The sequence below is a fragment of the Taudactylus pleione genome, unplaced genomic scaffold, assembly GCF_031769625.1.
Source record: "Taudactylus pleione unplaced genomic scaffold, aTauple2 ptg000262l, whole genome shotgun sequence".
Classification (NCBI taxonomy): Eukaryota; Metazoa; Chordata; class Amphibia; order Anura; family Myobatrachidae; genus Taudactylus; species Taudactylus pleione.
Window position 1 is genome coordinate 4255251 of NW_028284664.1, and position 23997 is coordinate 4279247.

A 23997-nucleotide genomic window follows, 5' to 3' on the forward strand; every position below is an offset into this window, starting at 1 on the left:
CTTTTTTTAACATTAACTCTTTCCAAGCTTTTTACAGTAAGATACATGCATGCATCTCACTGATGCATGCATGTATCTGTGTCAAAATCGAACTGCTCATGCTGAAAACGAATGCATGAAGTTCTATTCATTTTTTGGATTTGCAGTTCGAGTTTGAGTTAGTTTTTCATTCGCTTTACAATTTGAATGTTAGTAAATGAAGGGATCCTATTGTCCTCTATGTGAAAACATCAATCTTTTTTAGAAATTCGATTTAATTTGAAATTCATCTTTCTATTAGATTTGACATTTCGATTTAGGCTTTAGTAAATTTTTTCATAAGAAATAGAATCGAAATCGAATGCAAAATCGAACAGAAAACAAAATCGAACTTTAGTAAATTTACCCCCTGGCCTGTAATAGCAAAGTTTGGGAAATTTTGTTGTAAGGGAACTTGCACACTTCTACACCAGCTCCATCTAGTGGTATCATAATATATTGCACAGTTTTTTCTTATTTTTTAAAAAGAACATTTTATTCAGGCATATGTATATATAACAAAATATACTGTACAGTATTACATCACAAATGCAAAAAGTAATAAAAGAATCAAATGGGATGTTACTTAGTTTCATGTAAAAAGAAAGAAAGAAAACACATGGGATGCACAATGAGGGCCTGATTCAGCAAGTATCGCAGTTGCTAATACGCACACAATCAGCCGATTGTTTCGCACTGCACATGCATACGCATCACAGTGTGTGTGCGTGAACCAGCTGCTGCGATCTGAACTGCGATCGCAGCGGCTCTGCAGACCCATCGCAGAATGATTGACAGGAAGTACTGTTAGTGGGTGGTGAGGGAAGGGTGTTCGAGTTAATGCAGGCATGCCAGTGCATTTCAACGCCGTTGCATGGGAGTGTGTAATACCCCGCAATAGGCAATGTCGTAACGTCCTAACTTTGTTTTCTTACATAGCAGTGAGGTGAGGATATTTCTTCCCAGCTACAATAAAAATATAACTGTTACACAAAACTTATTTATTTGCTTGGAAATGATCACCAGGACAAGTTAAGCTAGAGCAATCTTGTTTAGGAATGCTTTCTCCAACACATCAACTTAGTGTATAAACATCAACAAAAATATATATAATACCATATAACAATGTATCTTTATGGTTTTAAAAATATATAGTTATGTAAGTAAATATTCACTTAAGATCGTCTGTAATGGGTAATAGTTTTACTGGGTCTGACACAGTTCTCCATAATTCTTACTAGGGTAAATAGGACAGGCCATCGTTGGTGCACATGTTAAATTTGGTGATGATTATTGCTGCAAAAGTTATTGACTGCAAGACTATTTGCAACAGGTTTACTGACATTGGCCCTTCTTTTAGGATGTGATTTACTAATTTTAGTTCTCCTTTATCACAATACTGTTAATCTCCTTTCTACAGGGTGAACAGTTTCCATATATTTATTGGGGCGTTGCTGTATAGTGTGCTCATTAGATTTATACTTTTTAGGTGTTTTATATTAATATGAGGACTGTTGCGTCTGGCTCTGATCAATATTTCAGTTAAATACGATAAACACTTTCACTGTGGTAGCACAAGTCTGTGATTCCTAGTTGAGACCTGTATCACTCTATTAATATGGATGGGTCTCCAGTTATATGTGTGAGAGGTGTGCAAGACTCAACAGACCTGTGAGCAGTTCTCAAGTCCAGCACTGCTCCCTCTCACCAAGGGCCGTATTCAATTAGTGTTGAAAAGTCTGAATCCATGAAAAAGTGTCGCGAGTGACGTAATTTCGCCATGTGAAAAGTTTCCTCGGTATTCAATTCCGTAGACTTTTCGCCATTTTGGGGGCGAAAAAGTCCAAAGTTGGGGGACAAACTTAAAAACTAGCAAAATAGACTCCAGGGGGGTCCCCAAGTATGCCCCATGTGTTTTAAAGACTGCAGGTGCTTGCGGCAGGTGGATTTTTTAGGTTTTTTAAAACTTCACTTTAGCAACTTTAAAATATGCTCGCACCCACTTTCATTTACCCCAAATTTGCTGGGACTACTTATTTTCACCCAAACAAACTGCTAAATGTTATTCTTCACCACTTTTGCAAAGACGCTAAATAGCAGCTATTGAGATCATTTAAGTACCCCAGCTACCTTCAGCAGGGCAATTCGGGGGTATCTATAGTGATCCCCAATGTCAGTGCATCTTTTAGAGAGTGTCAGACTGATTTCCCCAAATCTGAAAGGCACACGGCGGTCAGTGGTACAGCACCACTATACCTGACGAAGCAACGGAGACCAGCGCTCCGGCTCTAAGACTGGATTGAACGCTGCACTGCAACTACAGCTTCTCCCGCTTGTCAGCTAATATCAGCGGATGGTGAGTCAGGCTGGACCTGATCTGATGTTACCCTGACCTGCTCTAGGGGGACGCCCATGCTTGCCGTCAGTGTTTGGGACATTTCATTTATCTGGATATGCATGTATACTCTAGCTATTACCTGGAGGTAATATATTGACCTGTCTATTCTCCATATACACTAGGAGGATTACCTGGATATTCACAATATAAATCAATACCAAAGTGGCCTTTTTGAGATCACCTAGATATAAAGAAAATGTACAGAATGCTGCTAATTTATATTTTTTTAAGCTGTCATGTGTTATGGTATATAATGGATATATTCCCACTTGATATATAGAAGTAGTGGTTATATTTGTTTTTATTTTGGATAGTACATATAAGAGCACTTTTCGTCTGTTAAGAGTTTCGCCGGGCTCCCGTTTTCGCTGATTTCTAACTGAATACGGGGATAAGCGGGGACGAGTGCGATATTTTTTCGCATGGAAAACCAGCGATGTCGGCGAACAGTCCACCATGCGAAAAATCCAGGGCTTTTCGCACCTAATTGAATATGCCAAAAAAATCTGAGGGTCGGAATCAGGATTTGACTTTCCATCCAAAATGAAGGCACAGAAAACAAATGAACAAGACTATCAGCTTGGCTTTTGATGTAGCACTACAAGTCCCAGCCACTACTATTATTTTTTCTCTGTCTCTCTCTCTCTCACAGCTGCTCATTTCTTCAGCTGCTTATCACTGAGCAATGGCTTCCCCTCCTCTCTCCACAGCCTCAACTGTCACTCTGCCAACTGATCTTTGTTTTTGTTTTTTTTTAAATCAACTTTATTTTTAAATGACACTGGCTTCAGACCCTTTCCAAAATAGAAACTGTGGAGTACCACATGGCATCATATCTCTGGCCAATCAGTTTTAATACTTTTTTTTTGTTGTTTTTTAAAGGCAGAGTTTCCCAAACTGCGCCATTACAGTCCAGGTTTTAAGGCTATCCATACTTGAGCAAAGGTGACTTAATTACTACCTCAGTCAATTTGATTTAACCATCTGGACTCAATCATGGATTGCATTAAAACTTGGCCTGTAGTTAAGGGAACAGTTTATTTGCATTTTGCATATATCAATTTGCACACTTCTACATCAGCTCCATCTAGTGGTATCATAATATATTGCATTGTTTATTTCTTATTTTTTAAAGAGAACATTTAATTCAGGCATAGCGGAACACAATATACAGTATGACATTACAAATGCAAAAAGTAATAAAAGAACGAACAGTAAGCAAAAAAAATAATCAAATGGGATGATACTTATTTTCATGTAAAAAGAAAGAAAACACATGGGATGCGCAATGAGGGCCTGGTTCAGCAAGGATCGCAGTTGATAATAGGCACGCAATTGGCCGATTGTTTCACATTGCGCACGCATAGGCATTGTAGTGCATGTGTGTGAACCAGCCGCTGCTATCTGAACTGCGATCGCAGTGGCTACACAGCTCCATTACAGGGTGATTGACAGGAAGTACTGCTTGCGGGTGGTGACAGGGGGGTGGTCGGGAGAATGCAGACGTGCCAGTGTTTTTCTACGCCGTTACATGGGCCTGCATAAATTACCCACTGTGATACCAGACGCAGCCTGAGCGTGCGCTGAAGTTAGCAATTCCTGAGTGAGGTCTGACCTGCCTTAACTGTGCGTATGGGTCCGATGTTACCAATTATTTTGCTAAGTATATGGATGTGAGTAAGGGGATGTGAGTGTTCTTATGTTAGGCTGCATATGCAATTATTTGCATATCCCCACTGATATAAGCAACTGTGTTGCGTGCGTATGAGCAGAATAGTGATCCATGCTGAATCAGGCTTTGAGTACAAGGTATACATTCTAATAAAACAGAAAAGCCGATAATTATTTTTTTTAATATGGGACGGAAGGGAGGAAAACAGAGTTACTTACAAATAGTAATACAGTCAAATCTGGATAAGTGGGAAACCTCTATTACTGGCACTAATTATGAGGTCCTGTCCCAGCATTATTGTGCCAAAAAACACCTGTTAGTGAGACTTAGGGCTCTATTTATTAACAAAATTTTTACTAAAATAAAGTGAAAAAGGGTGTTTTCACACCCTTTTCACATTATTTTAATTTCACCTACAGTTACCACAGGGCAATTGGAGAAGAATTGGTAAAATTCGATCTGTGTGCAAGTTGCACAAAAATAAATTGTGAAAAAAATACCTGGGGAGGCCCTGTGATAATAATGCCACCTGGAGGTGGCGTTATCCAGGGTCTCCCCCAATTACCGGACTCCTGCTCCACTCTAACAGAGCAGAGCCTGGAGCCGGCCCCAGTGGTCAGCAGTGTGGTCCAAACAGACGACACGCTGATACACTGCAAAAAAAATAGTAAAAAAAAAAATTAACATACCTGAGTCCAGTTCGGGGCTCCGGTGATGTCCTCCCTCCGGTCAGCTGGTCTCCCATACTGCACTGTGGCCCAGTCATCAGGTGACCGGGTCCCAGTGCAGTATGGGATGTCAGCTGACCAGAGTCATGGAGGACATCACCGGAGCCTGGATCATGCAGGTAAGTGCAATTAAGGGAGGGGGGGTCGCGGGGGGATCCGTGATTGGGGGGGTAGGAGCAGCGGGCGGTCAGCGCATGCGCGGGCACTTGTCACGGTATGTTTTTTGAAAATAACGTGATAAGGCTGCGGAGGGGATTTGCAGGGACAGAGGCCCTGATTCAGAGCCGGACGCTCTGACAGAGCGCTCGCTCTGAATCAGGGCCGTCCTTCTCTTTTTTTAGAGCGGCCTCCTGGCCGCTCACATAGCTGTGGGTGGCCACCCACAGCTATAGCGAGCTGCCAAAAAGATGGACGTGATGGTCAAGACCATCGGGCTTGCGATGAGACCCTTGTGGTAGGGTCTCGTTTCCGCAAGCCCTGGAGTGCTTTCGGCTCTATCAGAGCCGAAGGCACTCCCACTGACATCACAAGACGGTAGGTGTTCCCATAGGAACGCCTCCATCTGGGCAGCCACGCCCCCGGCACGCCAACCAAAGGGGGCGTGTTGTCACTTACCATCGACAGCACGCCCCCTTTGGTACGAAACCCATAATGACGGCTTGGCCGTCGCTATCCGGGTCACGAGCATGCGCACGAAAGAGCCGGGTCTCGGTCGTGCGCAGCACACTGGGCCAACATCGACCCGCTTGCGAGCGCTCAGCGCTCGCGAGCGGCAGTACCAGATTAAGGTCCAAATGGGCCTGGAGCTGACATTTTTGAAGGGCCTATTGTATGCTTCGGCAGGAGACGTGACTAGTACAATGGGTTGTGACTACAATTGTGGCAGTTTGGTCTGCACAGGGATGTGGCTAGCACCATGGAGGACATAGCTACCACCTACCGTCAACCACCTCAAACTCTCTCCCCTCTTCGCTTAAATTCTATATTATTGAGCATTAAATAAAATATTTTATTTATTAAAGATATACACTATATACTGCATATCTGTTTGCAGTGTAGTTTAGGACATAACAGTAAATCATACACAGAGACTGTATACATCAGAGATGCAGGGCAGAGGACAGTGAGGGGGGACGATTGCTTGGCCCCTGCTGGGAGATAAGACATCTGCGATTTAATTCCTGTTTATATCACCTCCCAAAGGCACAATAGCACCAAAGCAATGCACATACCTGCCGCCACCAAAACTCACTTATACCCTTTCAACTCAACACACTGAAGATGCTAAAATGATCACCCTGAGTATTTTTAGTAGTGACTATGCCACACAGTAGTGCCCATTGATACACATAATCCCACATATTGGTGTCCTCAGTACACATTTTGAACAGGATTAAGGGCCGCACGCAAATGCAGATGTTGACGTAGTTAAGAAATTTTTGGCAACTATGCATGCCCTATCATTTCTAAAAACCACTATGGCGCATGCCTTACAGAGTGTATACACAAGGGCGCTTTTGTGAAAGAGACACATGGTATCGGAAATGCTGTGGAAAAGTGATGGACGCTCCGGGCGGTGGCGCCTAAAAATGGTCCCGCTCATTGCGCGTATAATGACAGTGGTGCGGGCGTATCAATGCAAGTGGCTGCATTCCTACACATAGGAGTCCATAGCCAGACAGACTCTGCAGGTGCCATAGGGCTGGTGAAAGTTTGGATTTTGTGACCGATGGTGGTGGTGTACAAGGATGCACCAATCAGTATTACTGCGTGTACAGTCGCTAAAAGTGGATGTCTCAGTCCATTATTTTACATCCCAGTGCCCCGATACACATTATACCACACTGTAGTGCCCACCTGATACATATGGTATGGTAGCACGGACATAGGGACGGAGCTGCGCAAGAAAGGGGAGGTCAGCAGAGAGGCCTTGGTTGCACCACGTGCAGCTATTTGATAAGTGGAGACACGTTTTGCCATCCATTTTCTGGTAAGAAGTATAAGATCCATCATCGAGTGACCTGTTCCACGAATTTTGTTATTTTATTTGATCAGCTGTACGTGTGGTAAACATTATGTGGGAAAGACGGAAAGGGCCTTCAAGGAAAGAAAGGCGGTCCATAGGTCCTCAATTAGATCTGTTTTACAAACAGGGAAGACAGATCAACCAGTGGCCCGGCACTTCTTAGAAGCGCAACATAGTTTGGCCTCATTGCGATATCGGATTATCGATCATATAAAACCCCCTAGACGAGGAGGTGATCGGGGTTTACAATTATTGCAGGCGGAATGCAGGTGGATATTTCGCTTGGACACTTTGTCCCCTCGGGGGCTTAATGATCATTTGGGGTTGAGTTGTTTTCTATGATAATTTTTTGTGCATTTAGGCCCTCATTCAGACCCACTCGCGAGCGGCTGTCCGCTCGCAAGTGGGTCGATGGTCTGCACTGTGCATGCGCACGATGGAGGGAGCTCCGTCGTGCGCATGCGCGAGACGCGACGAGCGAAGGACTTTCCTTCGCTCGTAGTGTCTCATCAAAGGGGTCGTGCTGTCGATGTTGACTGACAGCACGCCCCCTTTGGTGGGCGTGCCGGGGGCGTACCTGCCAGACGGAGGCGTTCCCAAGGGAACGCCTACCGTCTGAAGCCGGCCCTAGTGACATCACTAGTGATGTCAGTGGGAGTGATTTTGGCTCTGATAGAGCCAAAATCACTCCTGGCCTTGCGGTTGAGAAACTCAAGACCATCAAGACCATCGCGACCATCATCCTGCACGCTTGTATATGCTGTGGGTGGTGACCCACAGCTATACGAGCGTCCAGGAGAACGCTCCATATTAATGGAGGTGGGCCCTAATTCAGAGCGAGCGCTCTGGTCAGAGCGTCCGGCTCTGAATCAGGGCCTTAGTCATATGTTCATTTAGTGTAATTTGTTTGTTTTTTTGAATTATCATTTATATTCAGTGTAGTATTATCTATCATTATTTAATATTACTAATCAAGATATCCTTTTATGTTTTATATTTCTTTATTGTTTTGTATTTAATACATCATTTTATTTTGGGCGCTAGTGATGTTTCTATTGGGTATTATTTTCATGTATTTATTCTTTATTAACATTCAACACATTGATATGTACGCTATTTTGCTCTGCTTTTCTCTGTGATTGTAATGTTTATGTCCTGTAGCTGGGTTACCTTACTGTCTCTTTCATTAGTTGTTAGTGGTAACATGGTCCGGCCCCTCCGTGACACGGATGCTGGCGTTTCCAGTGACGTCATCTTTATGCCTAGAATCGCACATGCATGCGGTGACACGGACGGAGGGGAGGGGGTATATAGGTAAGTGTGTTTGTATATCTCTTTATGCCCTGAGGAAAATGTTTGGATAAAGACATTGAAACGTTGGCGTAATTGGTCTCCTGTATACATCATTGCAATGAGTGCCGCCTGTTGTGTTGTTTTATATATATATATACACACACACACACACACACATGAAACTTGATCAATAATATACAATTCCTGTCAGTGCATGCATACCTTTTTGCAGAAGCAATGCCTGAGGCTCAGAGATCAGCAGCAGCCAGTTGGACACATTATCCCAATCAGCAGCACTGCCACCTCAGAGTCCGGATCAGTCATCCTGTCATGTGGGCCCCTTCACGGAGATGAGTTCCTCCTGCTCATCTGCTTAAGGTAGCAGTGGTGGGGGTGGCACCTGTTATGACACGCGGCGCATAGGAGGCGCTGAGACACTATGAGGCGCAGGAAGGCTCTTGAACCATTCCCATGTCTCTGAACTTAGGGCCTGATTCAGACCCACTCGCGAGCGGCTGTCCGCTCGCAAGTGGGTCGATGTTATGGACTGAGCATGCGCACGACGGAGGGAGCTACGTCGTGCGCATGCGCCAGACGCGACGAGCGAAGGAAAGTCCTTCGCTCGTTGTGTCCGATCAAAGGGGGCGTGCTGTCAATGTTGATTGACAGCACGCCCCCTTTGGTGGGCGTGCTGGGGGCGTGCCTCCCTGACGGGGGCGTTCCCACGGGAACGCCTCCCGTCAGAAGCCGGCCCACTGACATCACTAGTGACGTCAGTGGGAGTGATTTTGGCTCTGATAGAGCCAAAATCACTCCGGAGCTTGCGGTTGAAAACCTCAACCGCAGGCTCCGGCTCGCAATTTCGATGGTCGCGATGGTCTCGACCATCGCGACCATCACAATGCACGCTCGTATAGCCTGTGGGTGGTGACCCACAGCTATACGAGCGTCCAGGAGGACGCTCCATGAAAATGGAGGCCGGCCCTCATTCAGAGCGTGCGCTCTGCTCAGAGCGTATGGCTCTGAATGAGGGCCTTAGTCAGTTAGGGCTAGAGCAGGCGGCAGCTGTGAGACTAAAGGGGAGGGAGGGTGGTCAGCCGGGAGAAGGGGGGGAGCCGCCGGGGTCTCAGGGGGCGGGGCTTCCGGCAGCCACAGGCAGGCTGGTAAGGCAGGCTTCCGCTGTAGCAGGAAAAATGTTTTTCCTGTCTACAGCAGCACAGCCGATGCTGTGGGCCTATTTTGATGGGAGGCTTGGAGCTGCAGCTCCATCCGCCCCATTGGTAATCCGGCCCTGGCGAGCGGGTCTGAATTAGGCCCAGAGTTTTATCGCAAGCTCTGTCCCTGCAAGGGATTTTTAGTAAATCCCTGTGATTTTGCCTGAATTCGCAATGCGAATTCAGTCGGTAATATCACACTACAATCTGCATTCCCAATGCGGATTGTAGTAAATAGAGCCCTAAGTGAGGCTAAGGGGTCTGTTTACTAAACTGTGGGTTTATAGAAGTGGAGATGTTGCCCTTAGCAACCAATCAGATTCTAAATAACATTTATCTAGCACCTTTTAGAATATATCAGCTGGAATCGGATTGGTTGCCATGGGCAACATCTCCACTTCTAAAAACCCGCTATTTAGTAAATATACCCCTAAATGTGCCGTCCCTTGAGATCCCACCTACCCAAGTTCGACTGTATGTAATACAAAAGAAATCAGCTAAAATGATCTCATAGGGGACACAGTATCTTAAATGCTGCAGAAATGAGGTAAACATAGAAATATTTGAGGTAAACGGGATCGGTATGTATTACCGCCGACCGCTAGACTCTTCAGGACTTCCTGAATAGTCTAACAATCTCCCTGATTGCACCTTACACCAATTATGTAGCTGTTATATAAAAAAATAAACAGAAATATATACATTTAAAAAGGATCATTAGTATCATTTCCCTGCATTGGTTATAATGTACAATGATCCCTATGGCTACATGCACTTCCTGAAAAGTATCAGTGTGTTTTTATCAATAAATAGATTTTACTAATTACTTTGGGGCCCATTTACATATGTAGCAGTACACGCCCACTTTAACGATGCGCTCATAGGTGTTACTTTCACAATCTCCCTGATATGCTTTTTCAAAGTAGGCAAGTATGGACCTACTGTTGCTGTTGTACCTGTGAGATATACACTGTAGGTCCTATGAAAAAAAATGTCTTGTGTACTTTAGAGGAGCCTAGAATTTTTGCACTATGAGGAAATATATTAATTATGCTACAAAATGCAGGCAAGTAGAATATACTGTATTGCATCTTTAAACAAGATGACTTACCTCTAGCTAATAGACCCTAAGGATAAAGTCACATTGGCACTTTGTTGGGCAGTGTATTTTAGCACAGTGCATAATCCTCTTTATGGTGTATACATTTACATAACATAATGACAGTCTCAATGGAGTATCACTTTTGCACAGCCTATGGGAGGAGGTGGTACTAAAGGCAGTCTTGCGGAACAATCCCGGCCATACACGGTGCGATAAGCGCTGTGCAACACGATGGGGGATCCAACGTCCGACATATTGGGCAGTTCCCACACACAAGGTGCGCTCGGGTGGCCGACTGCCCGATATGCCAGCTCCCCCCTCCCCCACCTGCATAGCGCTGCATGGGATCGCACATCGCATCCCCAGATTGACTGAACCTGCGATGTACGACCCAACGGGTGCACACACTATCCGATGTCATGCCATTACACGGTGCGATATAGCAGCCAAATCGTACCAATCCATAGGATCGGCTGATTTATCCCACCGTGTATGGGCACCTTAAGACTTTCTTTTTTCAATAAAGTAGAAGTTCCCAACCTCTGAATTCCATTACATTCCAGGTTTTAAAGATATCCATGAGTTGCTAATCAGAGGGTCTATTCAAGAAGAATATGAAGTGGCTACTGATAAATATCACATTGATGCAATTTATAGTGACGTTTAGTAGCCATTCATGTACATTTACCTCTCCGACATCTTAGTGCGGTATCCGGCCCCGCTGCGATCCCGGAAAGCAGTGAGAAGACTGACCTATCAGGAGCCCGATATGTCTGTTTCTCACTGCGCATGCGCAATTGTCAGACCTGCTGCAAAGGATGCTGGGCAAAAGGGGGAGGAGCCAGCAACAGGTGCCGGGCAGAAAGCAGGGAAGTATGCAGCTTCCCTGCTCTATTCGGTTCTCAGCACAGATTACACCATCATGAGATAGCGAATCTGAGCACTGTAGAGGAACGTAAAGCAGAGCTTTCCATTATTCTATGAGTCGCACTCACAATACAAAAGTATGGTGATGCCAGTCATAAACAAAGCGTGGGTGCCGCCGGAGATGGAAGAACCTTCTCCACGATAAACCCCCTGTATGAATTGCCAAAAGCAGTGGAATGCCCTGTTTTCCTTTTCACTGCTCTATGAATAGACCCATAAATCACCTTCCTCAAGCATGGATATCCTTAAAACCTGGACTGTAGTGACAGTGTTTTTGAACTTCTGCAAAGGGTAGAGAGCAGTTGTGGCTCCAGAGTTGGTGCGGCTCCCATTTTTTAATTTTGGACTGTGCTGCAGCCCTACGTCTGGAGCTTCCACTGGTAGAGAGGGTAAATTTGAGGGGTTTGCCTTGCTGTGCTGAGCAGTACACAACCATTTCCACTCTACATTATACTTACATACTTTAAGAATGTGACATCTGACAGAGGCGGAGCAGGGCTATTTGCATAACTAGGCCCCACCACCTTGTGAATGGTGTGAAATACTGTGAAAATGATATGCTTATTAATTGCGTCATATTGCCTCGCCCCTTTCCCACGGGCATTATGCTCCCCATCCAGCCCACTTCACTAGGACCAGCCACTCTTTCTGGGGTCTCCCAGAAAACTGGTGATTCTCCCTGAGGTTGCGGGAGAGTAGATAAGTATGCTTTACATGTGTCATAAGATGCTGCATTTTGCACTTTCCTGTTGCACCTCATTTGAGAACATCTATAGGTGCACTTCAAGTGTTCTAAAAAAAAAAAAAAAAAAAACTTCAAACACCCAAATAGACCGTCTCGATGTCCCCTCATGTCTCACACAGGGCATAACAGGGTTATAATTTGTGGTTGTCCAAGGGCAACTAATTTACCAATACAATTGTTACAGTCAAATCAAGTCTTGCCATTGACACTCATTGTGACCTGCCAGCCAATCACAGTGGCCGTCAGGCGTCATAACAGATGATCTTACTGCAGCAGTGTAGAAGTGATCAGTCTCCCACCGGCAGGTTCTGGGCTCCATCACTTTTTATCCTTTAGCAGGGAAGGGAAGCACCGGTCTCGGCCTGGCTCTTCTGATACATTGCATCCTGCACTGCCTCACCATATGGGAAAACTGATGCGTGGGGCACTGAACATAATCCAGCCCTGCTCTCATGATTCATTTAAGTGATAAATTAGTATTTTAGGAGAAAAATATTGTTATAGTAGTATTTAATGAAGGGCATGGAGGTTGTAGGGCTGATGTGATGATTACACTCCTGCACAGCACATCTCTTCATTCCCATATGTGCCAAGGTGCAGTGTGGAGCTGTCTCCTGATAACAGAGAGCAGTCGCACATCTTGATGTGCACAGGGCAGGCCATAAACCCACAGGGGCAAAGCTAAGAAACACTACACATCGAGCACACAATATAAATGATCTCCTGGACTTATTTATTATCTGTCTCACTGTACATATCAGTGCTGAGCTCCTGTCACACAAGCAGAGTGGTACGGTACCTGTGTGATATTACCGTTACCAGCCTATGGTTCATCACTAAGAGTTTCCCATCTGTCCTTATTCCCTATACACAGATAAAATAGGTTTCACACATGTAGCAGAGATGGATATGGAAGGTAGCTGTTTTGTTTGTTTGTTTGTTTGTTTGTTTGTTTGTTTGTTTTTCTTGTTATTTATGGCAGGGTTTGCAAGTTTTATCTCCCTGAAAACGATCTTCTTTTAGGCTTCCGTTTCTTCAAGTACACAGCGAGCATGACAAATGCCGTTAGTATAGTGGCTGCTCCGGTAACGGTGTACGCAATTCCCAGAAACATGTTATTTCCTCCACACCATGACAACGTGGTCAGGATAACATGCTTTTTCCCTCCGAACCTCGATACAGGAAAATCTGAGGGTGCAAGTTAAGATGACAACCTATGATTAACAAAACACAGCGTATCCACAAACAGGGACATAGGGTCTGTTCATTATCACTTCCTTTCTACAAAATCAGGGGAAAATGAACATTTTCACCTGCTTTTGTAGAAATTAAGTTTTCGGGCCATTCATCAAAAAGTTTTCGAGCCATTCATCAAAAAGTTAAAGCAGGAGATTTTTACTGCTTACCTTTCTCTCACGATCTGGCCCGTGACCTAAATTCATCAAGCTCCGAAAAGATAAAATGCGGGAGTATTCTCCATCGTCATATGGCATTTGCTCCTGCAACCCGCTCCTTCCCTATGGGAAGAAGTCCTGGGTTGCTAAGAGGGATCCTTTCGCATACATCCACCCCTGTCCGGCTCCTTCCGTCGTGATGCCGGGGCTAGAGTTCACGCAGGCGCACTAGTTTCGGGGGAGATTTGCACTAGATTCAGTGAGACCGCTTATTTTTGGATCAGCTGTCTCCATGCAGGAGCGATGATGAATTGCTCCAGTGCTCACCGCGAGTTGAAATGTTAATTATTGGGGTCCGCTCAGAACCCGATAATTAACATAATGAATAGAGCCCACATTAACAGTGAGGGATAATTTCTCACTGTAAAAGGGGCAAGTCAGACACACAGGGCCAGATTAACAATGGGGCGGATGGAGCTACAGCTCCAGGCCTCCAAATAAAAATAGGCCCATCATCATGACAGCAGGATGTTGACTGACCGTCTACTCTCCACACGGTCAGCCATAAATCATAAGTAGTAAAATTGTATTTCTATTTAACTCTCAAAATAATGCATTTTTTTTCTTTACATATTTACGAAGACATTGGGGCTGAGATTATAGAGTGTGTATATGCCCACGTGGTTCCGGCCACACCACACAGCACTGGTCACACCTCATCTGCTTCTCATAATAGGCCCTGGATCATTTTCAGCTCCAGGCCCATGTGGTGCCCTAAATCCGGCCCTGCAGACACATAAGATTTATACTAAAGGGTTGTGTACCTTGTACTGCCAGATTTATTCTGACCTGTCCCGCTTAGTGTTACAAACAAGGGGGTTTAGTTTATTACTGTATGTATGTAAATAATGTGCATGTGAATCAGACTTGCCTACTCTCCTGGAAGTTGTGGGAAAAACGATTTTTTGGGAAGTCCTCCACTGCCCAGGAAGGGTGGATCTCCCTCATCCCGCCCACTTCCATGTGAAGTGGGCAAGATGGGGAGATAGTGAGGGAAATCTCAGGTCCGTACGGAGGGGCAGGGCTAAAATGATGCTGGGCCTAATGACGTGGAGAGCCCGGCCCTACCCCTGAAGCTGTCAGTTGCATCTCCTCTGCGGGCTTCTCCTGTAGAGGAGTTAACTAAAGTAGGCAAGTATGTTTTGAATATTTTTGTTACATTTATAGACACGTACGATACCATAGTAATAGCACCTAGAAGGTGAAAGAGGAACAGGTCAATGGCGAATTTGTGCTAAATAAGTGGATATTTTATGAAATGGCATTATTTCTGGTTTGCAAAAGACCTTTATAGTGTCATATTTCCAGGGGTTAAAGTGGGCCAGAACTGCGTTCCGTTAGTTCCATTTGGAGATGAAACCAGTTCCGCCTCCTCCGGCCCAACTGACCAAGGATGTCAGCCTGGCGCCACAGGGAGATGCCGGGTGCCCGCTGAGATTTTGTTACCAGCAGTCGCGCGGCTCCTTCCCCACAGTGGTAAGCGGAGCCTGGAGTTCACTCCTGAGCTCCGGCTTCCGGCTCCCGCAGTGTACACTATGGGAGAAACATCATGATGTTTCTCCCATAGTTCCAAGCAGCGAGTGGCCAGACGGGCGGCATCGGTCGGACACAGAGTAAGTATTGTGGGGTTTTTTTGTGTAAGGGGCACTACTAATGGGGGCATTTCTACAGGGGGAAATACCACTGGGAGCATTACCACTGGGGGCACTACTACAGGGGGCATTACTACTGGGGGCTTTACTAATGAGGGCATTGCATAAGGAGCACTACTACTAGGGGCACTACATAAGGGGCACCACTACTGTGGGCTCTGCATAAGGGGCACTACCACTGTGGGCACTGCATAAGAGGCACTACCACTACAGTGGGCATCACATAATGGGCACTACTGCTGTAAGAATTATGTGTAATGGGTACTATTGCTTTGGGCATTGTATAAGGGGCACTACTACTGTGGGCATTAAGGGCGGGATGTACTAAATGGAAAATGCGATAAAAACCTAGTTTCCGATCGGATCCCTCCCAGCATGCCCCGTGGCCGCCGAGTCACTCTGTGCATGCGCAGATGGATTCCCGGGTCATAAGCCCGGAAGTCCAGGGCGCAGCTCTGATCACAAAGGACATCTCTTATCGGAAGAGCTGTCCTTTGCAAAACTGATCGCATATGTTAGTACATATGCGATCAGTAGGGATGCAATGTCTGACAGGATACACCGCACAATGGCCCTCATTCAGAGCCACTTGCTAGCGGCAGTACGCTCGTTCCGAGCGATGTTCGCACATCTGCGCATGCGTACGGATTTTAGTACGCATGCGCGAACCAGTCAGTGCGGCCGAAAATCGTTGGTACGCAATATAGCGAGGGCCTGCTATTTTGAGTGACAGAATGAGGCGTATGTGGGTGGTAACAGGGGAAGGTGCTTGAAAACGGGGAGTGGAGATCCGAACGCAGGCGTGCTTAAAGGTCAAAACGGGCGTTTTAAGGGAGTGCATAATTAATACAGCAGCGTCATTGACCACGTCATTTGGTTTTTTTTAACTCAGAACTGCTCGCAAAATAGCGGTTGAAAACACCAACCACAAGAATAGCGAGCAGTTCATACGCTGTACGATGTACTCGATTAATCTAATAAATAGCGGACATGACGTATGGTGCGAGCGGCCAGGGGGCGTTTTTATCAAATAAACGAGCGTATGTTTTGCTCGCTCGTTCAGACTTAGAGGTGTGAACAGACTGCAATTTGCGAACGGATCATTTGAATAGCCACCCCTTGTTTTTGAACAAACGACCGCAAATAGCGAACGGCTCTGAATCAGGCCCAATGTTAATATATCCTGCCCTAGGTGTATTAGGGGCACTACTATGGTGGACATTGTGTATAAGGGGCACTACCATGGGCATTGTGTTAAAGGGGCACTACTGTGTGTCATAACATGAATAAGGGACTCTACTATGTGGCGTAATGTGAAACAGGGGCACTATGTGCGGTGTAATATGAATAAGATTGTGCTACTGTGTGGCGTAATTTGAATTGGGGATACAATTGTGTGACCACGTCCCTTTCTTTTTGAGACCACACCCCTTTTTGAGACCACTCTCTTTATTAAATAAGCACCGGGGAGCGAGGGGGTGAGTTCCACCACTTCTCTAGGACCACTTTAAGCACTGCATAAAATCCTCTCACAGGCACATCAATTATCACCATCACAAAGGATACTATAATCAATCCAGTAGCTGTAATTGCCAGCCGGGAGGCCTTCGGAGAACTGTTGTACGCGGGAGAGGCGTCTATAGAGCTTTCTGAAGTTCGGGAGTGCGGCCACTCTCATCCAGTTGATCAGGTCATCGTTTACGTAGCCATTGTTAGAAGGATCCAGAGGATCAAGCTCATAAACCGCTTTCTGCCAGTACGGAGGTCTGGCACTTCCTGTGAAGCCAAAAACATGGAGGAGATTAATTTTCCTCTGTTAGTGTTTCAACACTAAAAACATCATATCTGTAGCTGACGATGCACCTTGTTTTCATAAAGTAACATTCTGCATATTATGCGGCCAATGTACTTTACCTGCAAATGCCTGGACGAGATCCTCTATTGGTTCTGGGTTTCTGAACTTCACATTCTTATCAGACCACCAGGTGTTTCCAGTCTTCAGTAGAGGGACTGGGATATTATTAGCGGCGTCCAGCTGATAGTGAAGTGTTATTGTGTCTGGGAAGGCAAGAGATCAACTGTTACAATAATACATAATATCCAAGAGACATTAAGGGGCATATTGAATTAGGTGCAGGGTTTACCACATGGAGAAAAGCTCCGGGTTTCACGCCCGGAGCTACAGTATTAAATTAATCAGCATTTCCCACAATGCAAACGCTGAGGTAATGCATGGGAACCCATAGATTTTGCATAACATTCTGGAATCTATGTGTTTCCACTCGTGTGAATCCCCAGAGGCTGCATTTAACACATATTTTTCCTCACAGCTCCTGAGGCTGTGAGGAAACATTTTTGCCAGGTATGTAGCCGGCCAGGTGACACCATAAAATGCCATTTCATGGACGAAGAGTACCAGCTGAGCATGGAACATATGTATGCAGGCCCGCCAAGAGCCGTGGCGGGCCCCGGTAATAGGGGGCGTGGTCTAATCGCGGGAGGCGTGGCTACGCCCCATTGCCGAGAGAAAAAAAAAGATTTGCGCGCTGGGGAGGGGGGGCGCTCTGAGCCCCCTCAGCCCGGCGCAAAGCCAGGGGGGGCGCGATCACTGTACCCGCTCCCCCCCCTCTCGGTGCCCCTGTATGTATGGGGGGACAAAGACACAGTTGCAAAAATCACTAGATGCAGCCTGATTGTGTACATACATGTGACTCAGAATCATACATGTCATACATGTTCTTTATGCATGACTCCATACCCAGGGCCCCCTTTAAGAATGATGCATAACCCCTTTAGCACTCGCTAAAGGATTTGTGTCATCCTTTCTGGATTTAACAAACAACGGTAATCTAAGATTACCGCTGCTTATCACTGTATAGCTCTGGCCATCTTTCCATCCCACAGACACTGTGATGAGCACTGCTACACAAAGAAAGTCCTTCCTTACCAGGAGCAATACAGGGAATGACAAAGATTAGTTTCAAATATAATTTAGTATATTTTTTATTTGTTGCTCCAAATGACATGAAAGCATCGGCCTAATCCAGGAAAGCCCCAATCATTCTGCAATATAGATCCGTTAGCTAAAAGTTCATTCAGATAGAACAAAATTGTTCTATCACAGATTTTCTCTATTGTGCTGAACTTTTTCCCCTTGTGGTTTTCAGTTGTCAGACTCTTATTTCACATTCAACATAAGGCTAAAATCACAAGGAAAGTATTTGGGGTTCACCTGGAACAGCCAGAGAAACATAAAAAGGCACCGATCAGAAGCATTTAGTGAACAGCAACTACAAAACCACATTTCATGGCTCAAGCATGCAGTACACCGCTGGTAGATCAGAACCGCGACTCGGATTTATGGAGAAGCGAACCACACATCTCTAGTTTTACGTTACTATGTAGGACTTTTAAATGAATCTAAATATATTATAATAGTGCTATATAAGGGCTAGTATTAATGTCTGTACGGCATTGCAGGGAGGTTTTTTTTTTTCACTTGGGAGATCTTTGCTAAGCACCAAACTTGTAAAATGAGATTATAATCCTCTATAAATTTATCTTTGTAGGAGAGTGCAGGGATTGTTAGGCATAGTAGTGCACCGACAGTCAATTGATGGCCATACCTACCGAAGGCTGGTAACACCCCTTACGTGGACCTGTCTCTGCATTCCATTCAGTGGCGGAACAGGAGAGTGGTGGGCCCAAGTGCAAAACTATGCTTTGGGACCCCAACCTCCACCCCACCAAGCAAAAGAAAAATGAGATTACAAATGTCATTAATCCATATTTTTATTAGCACTGTATTATTTTCTACCAATTTATTGGTGACACCTGGTGCGGTAACTCATGGTGTCCCCCTACCCCTCCCCCCCATGGTTCTCCTCCCTTGTCAAACCATAGGGAGGGCCTGATTGCTATTGAGATCACAGCATGCAGGTCTTCTGCAAAATATGATAATTACTGTGATCGCAAAGACTGCATAGAGACGCCCACTATCGTGATGGGGGGGTTCATTGCTAGCCGGCGTCAGTGCATGGACGGAGGCACTCTCATTTGAAATGCAGATTGTAGTAAATAGGGGTCTTATAGAGCTTCCCTGTTTTATGAAAAATAGAAAAAAAATGGGTTTTGTAGCAAGACTCTGTGCAGACACTGTAACTATTGTTAGTGTGCAAAATACTTGTGGATCAAATCTTAGCAGATTAGGCAATAAAATAATAATTGTAATTTATTAAAATACACGTGTGTCAAGGCCGGCTTCAGGGCTGTAAGGCACTGCAGGCGCTCGTGGGCACCACCCGATAGGGGGAACATTAACCGGCGCTAACCACCAGCTGTAAGACCCGACCCGGCTCCAGCCAGGCTTATGCTCTGCAGCCCAGTGATGTAGATAGGAGTCGCCAACAGGGCGGGATAGGGGGAGAGAGACAGTGAAACGGGCTAGCTACACCTCCACTGAGAGGGGGGACGCACGGCAGATGCAGTCGCGTTCTGGCCATGCGGCTCTATGTATGATGTCGGGACCTGAGTCTATAAAGACTCAAGTTCCCAGCGTCCAAAAGGAGGAGGCATTATGCCATTATGCTGGGACTGCGAGACCCCACTCCTACTGTTGTTCTACACAATATATATATAATGGTGCACACAGGGATTATAGAAAAAGAGTCAGATAAAAATAAAGATAGACTTACTTCTACAAGAACAGTCCACAGGGGAGGCACAGCCACAGACTCCTCTCCACACATCACAGTGAGCTGGCTGCCAGAGTGGTCAGACTCCGGAGGAGAACAAAAAGGAGGAGCGCAGCTGCGCTCCTTCCAGAATGCTGGGTGTCGTCCAACGGGCATGATGACGTCACACGGCACGCACAACATTTTGGGAACACAAGTGTGGCGGTCGGAACTTGCTATATAACAGGGGCCACGGGAGGGGTGGGGGCTATACTGTAGGCTGCGGGGGGAGGGGGTGCAGGCAGGGCCAGATTAACAATGGGGCGGATAGAGCTACAGCTCCAGGCCTCCACATAAAAATAGGCCCATCAAAGTGACAGCATGATTACCAGCTGCCTAACTGGCAATACATTTTAAGTATTTAAATAGTTTTTCTAGTCCCCCTACCCCAAAAAAAAAAATTATGCTGTTTTTCTATTTCTATGTAGTTAGGGAGACATAGGGCTCTATTTACCAACATTATTTTTACTAAAATAAAGTGAAAAAGGGTGTTTTCACACCCTTTTCACATTATTTTAGTATCACCTATAGTTATTACAGGGCAATTGGAGTAGAATTCGTAAAATTCTACTCCAACCTCTAAGTATCACTTATTTTTAGTAAAGCAGATCGCATTTCCCATAACTGTAATGAGAAATGTGATCCGACCAGAGTTACTAAAAATAAAATGTGAAAAAATACCGGGGAAAGCCCTGTGATAATAACGCCACCTGGAGGTGGCGTTATCCAGGGTCTCCCCCGGTTACCAGACTCCTGGCCTGCTCTAACGGGGAGAGCAGAGCTGGGAGTCGGTCCCAGTAATCAGCTGTGTGGTCTAAACAGACCGCAAGCTGATTACTGTAAAAAAAATAAAAAAATAAAAATTGTAAAAAAAAAAATTTACTTACCTGACTCCCGTGACCGGTGATCGGGCCTCCGGTGATGACTCCCCTCCGGTCAGCTGGTCTCCCATAGTACACTGCTGCCCGGTCATCAGGTGATCGGGCCCCAGTGCAGTATGGGAGATCACCTGACCGGAGGAATGGAGAACATCACTGAAGGCCCGGAGCATGCAGGTAAGTGCATGGGAGAGGGGAGTCCGTGAACGCGGGGGCGGGGCTTAGCACGGAGGGGTAGCAGCAGCGATCGGTCGGCGCATGCGCGGGCACTTAATCACGGTATTTTTTGCGAAAATACTGTGATAAGGCTCCGAAGGGGATTTGCAGGGACAGAGCTTTATCACAAGCTCTGTCCCTGTAAGGGATTTGTAGTAAATCCCTGTGATATTGCCTGAATTCGCAATGCGAATTCACTCGGTAATATCACACTAAAATCTGCATTCAATATGCAGATTGTAGTAAATAGAGCCCATAGTGTTCATAGTGTAGGAGGTGTACACGCCAAGGTGACTCTGAACACACTCACACAGCACCGATCACAGCTCTTACCCTCCTCAGTATAGGCCTATGAACATTTTCAGCTCCAGGCCCTGGGTGCAGGTGCTTTTGGTGTCACCCTCCTCGAAGGGTTACACTGGTGCGGTCCGCTCCCCCTCTAGTGACGCCGCTGGGAGGGGCTGTCCTCCTTAGCCAGACCGCCCACTACCCTCCTCTGGCTGGACCGCAGCGGTGTCCTGCTTCTCTGTTAGGGCCCCCAGCCGTCTGCGATGTACTGTAATGAGTACTGCTGATAATGCAGTCAGCTGCGGATGTCAGACCCCTTCACTGCCGTGGGCCCTGGTGCGCTGCACCGGCGGTAGTTCCGCCCCTGATTCCCCTGCATTCTTGGATTGTTCATCTTCCATTCCCTATATAGCCAAACGGATTAGGACTAATCTGCCACTGGGGCTGCTAGGGACCAGGAAGCCTAGTGCAAGTGGGAGCAGTACTTCAGCGCAGGAAGCGAGTGAGAAAGGGAACAAAGGAATTACAGATGGCCAATTTGGCCATTACACAACTATGGGGCCTATTCATTAAACCTAAAAATTTGATGGAGATAATTAGGTTTAGAACTCGCATGGAGTTCTACCTAATTATAGGTGGAATTCATCATTCCACCTCTCCATAAGTATCTATTCCGAAAAGCTGTCATTTTTGCGATGACAGCTTTTCGGGAAATAGATACTTTTCCCTGCCTACACTACCTTATCGCATCTGGAAACAGTGCTGCGCATGCGCTGTTACATCTGTAAAACCAGCGCATGTGCAGCACTGCCTACAGATGCGTTAAGTTTGTGTACCCCACCGACCCCCCGACCCCCTCCGCTCACCTCCCCCCCCCCACCGACTTACCTGTCCGCGCAGCAGCCTCCGGCTCCGTCCTGCTGGTCTGTCATGTGGTTTCCCAGCAGACCACATGACAGATTAGAGAAAGAAAAAAAAAATTTTTCTTTTTCTAAACTTTCTTGTGCTCTGCTGGGGAGCACACATGTCCGACCAGCCTCCGGAGCCTGAGGACGGAGCAGAGCGCCGGAGGGACTCGTCGGGGGACCTGCACACGTGGATACAGGTAAGTCGATTCTGCTATTCGCCACCTCACAGTGGCGAATAGTAACTGCATCAAATTCCGAAAATGTAAGGGGAGTGTGGAAATTAACGCAGGGGAACTTAGCAAGGCGATATCTGTGATATCTCCTGTGCTAAGTCTGTTCATGAATACCAAAATAACGTTATTTAAGGAAAATGTCCTTAAAAACGTTATTTTAATGTTGATGAATAGGCCCCTTAGACTGTCATGGGTTTGTATTGCTGGACATTTACTTTCTCAATACATCTAGCACCTATTAACCTAAGATACGTCTAGCACTGACTAACCAAATCAGGTTAACAAGCTCATAAAATTTGATTCTTCTTTTTAGGGATATATATATTGTATAATCCGGCCTCAGTCAGGAAAGAAATTTGCAGTCATATTTTTTGCATTATGTGATAAATACATTTTAATGCTTTAGTCTTTTGCATACCCATCATTGTCACGGTATATATAAATAGATTGTGAGTTCTTTGGAATAGAGACATTTCTTGCTCTACTGAGATAAGTACATTACTAGGGGTAAATTTACTAAAGTGAGAGTTTTTAGAAGTGAGTTTTAAAAGTGATGTTGCCTATAGCAAAAAAAAATCACTTAACTGTGGTCCTGATTCAGCACAGGACGGAATTGCAAAGCTGCACGCAAGCAGCTTTGCAATTCCGTTCTTGCAATTATGGTAATGCAGCAGGAGGCATCACACCTCCTGCATACCTTACTTATCCAAGCTGCGTCCAAGGACGCAGCATTGGGTAATCTGTGAAAACATCGGCCGGCTAAGTGACGCATGGGTTCACGCAAGCCAGCCGTCGCAGATACAATAAAAGGCCAGGAAATCTCCGGTGGCTGACGGAGATCCTGGTCTCTTCCCTCCCCCCAGCGGCAGCATCCCTCACACTGACAGACACGGCAGCACCCCTCACACTGACAGACACCGGCAGCACCCCTCACACTGACGGACACCGGCAGCACCCCTCACACTGACGGACACCGGCAGCACCCCTCACACTGACGGACACCGGCAGCACCCCTCACACTGACGGACACCGGCAGCACCCCTCACACTGACATACACCGGCAGCACCCCTCACACTGACATACACCGGCAGCACCCCTCACACTGACATACACCGGCAGCACCCCTCACACTGACGGACACCGGCAGCACCCCTCACACTGACGGACACCGGCAGCACCCCTCACACTGACGGACACCGGCAGCACCCCTCGCACTGACGGAAACCGGCAGCACCCCTCCCACTGACGGACACCGGCAGCACCCCTCGCACTGACGGACACCGGCAGCACCCCTCCCACTGACGGACACCGGCAGCACCCCTCCCACTGACGGACACCGGCAGCACCCCTCACACTGACGGACACCGGCAGCACCCCTCACACTGACGGACACCGGCAGCACCCCTCACACTGACGGACACCGGCAGCACCCCTCACACTGACGGACACCGGCAGCACCCCTCACACTGACGGACACCGGCAGCACCCCTCACACTGACGGACACCTGCAG

The 23997-nt window shown here is 46.3% G+C and overlaps 1 protein-coding gene across 2 annotated transcripts in view; it reads right to left on the minus strand.

Moving 5' to 3' along the window:
- Positions 1-13117: 13117 nt before the first annotated feature.
- Positions 13118-23997, minus strand: part of LOC148514038 (cell cycle control protein 50C-like) — a 37542-nt gene continuing 26662 nt past the window's right edge. For both annotated transcript variants that reach the window (XM_088481081.1, XM_088481080.1), the window contains exons 5-7: positions 17144-17287; positions 16796-17005; positions 13118-13311 (exon numbers count right to left, since the gene is read on the minus strand). In XM_088481081.1, coding sequence (XP_088337207.1) covers positions 13118-13311; positions 16796-17005; positions 17144-17287 — 548 coding nt within the window. The remainder of the gene's footprint in view (positions 13312-16795; positions 17006-17143; positions 17288-23997) is intronic.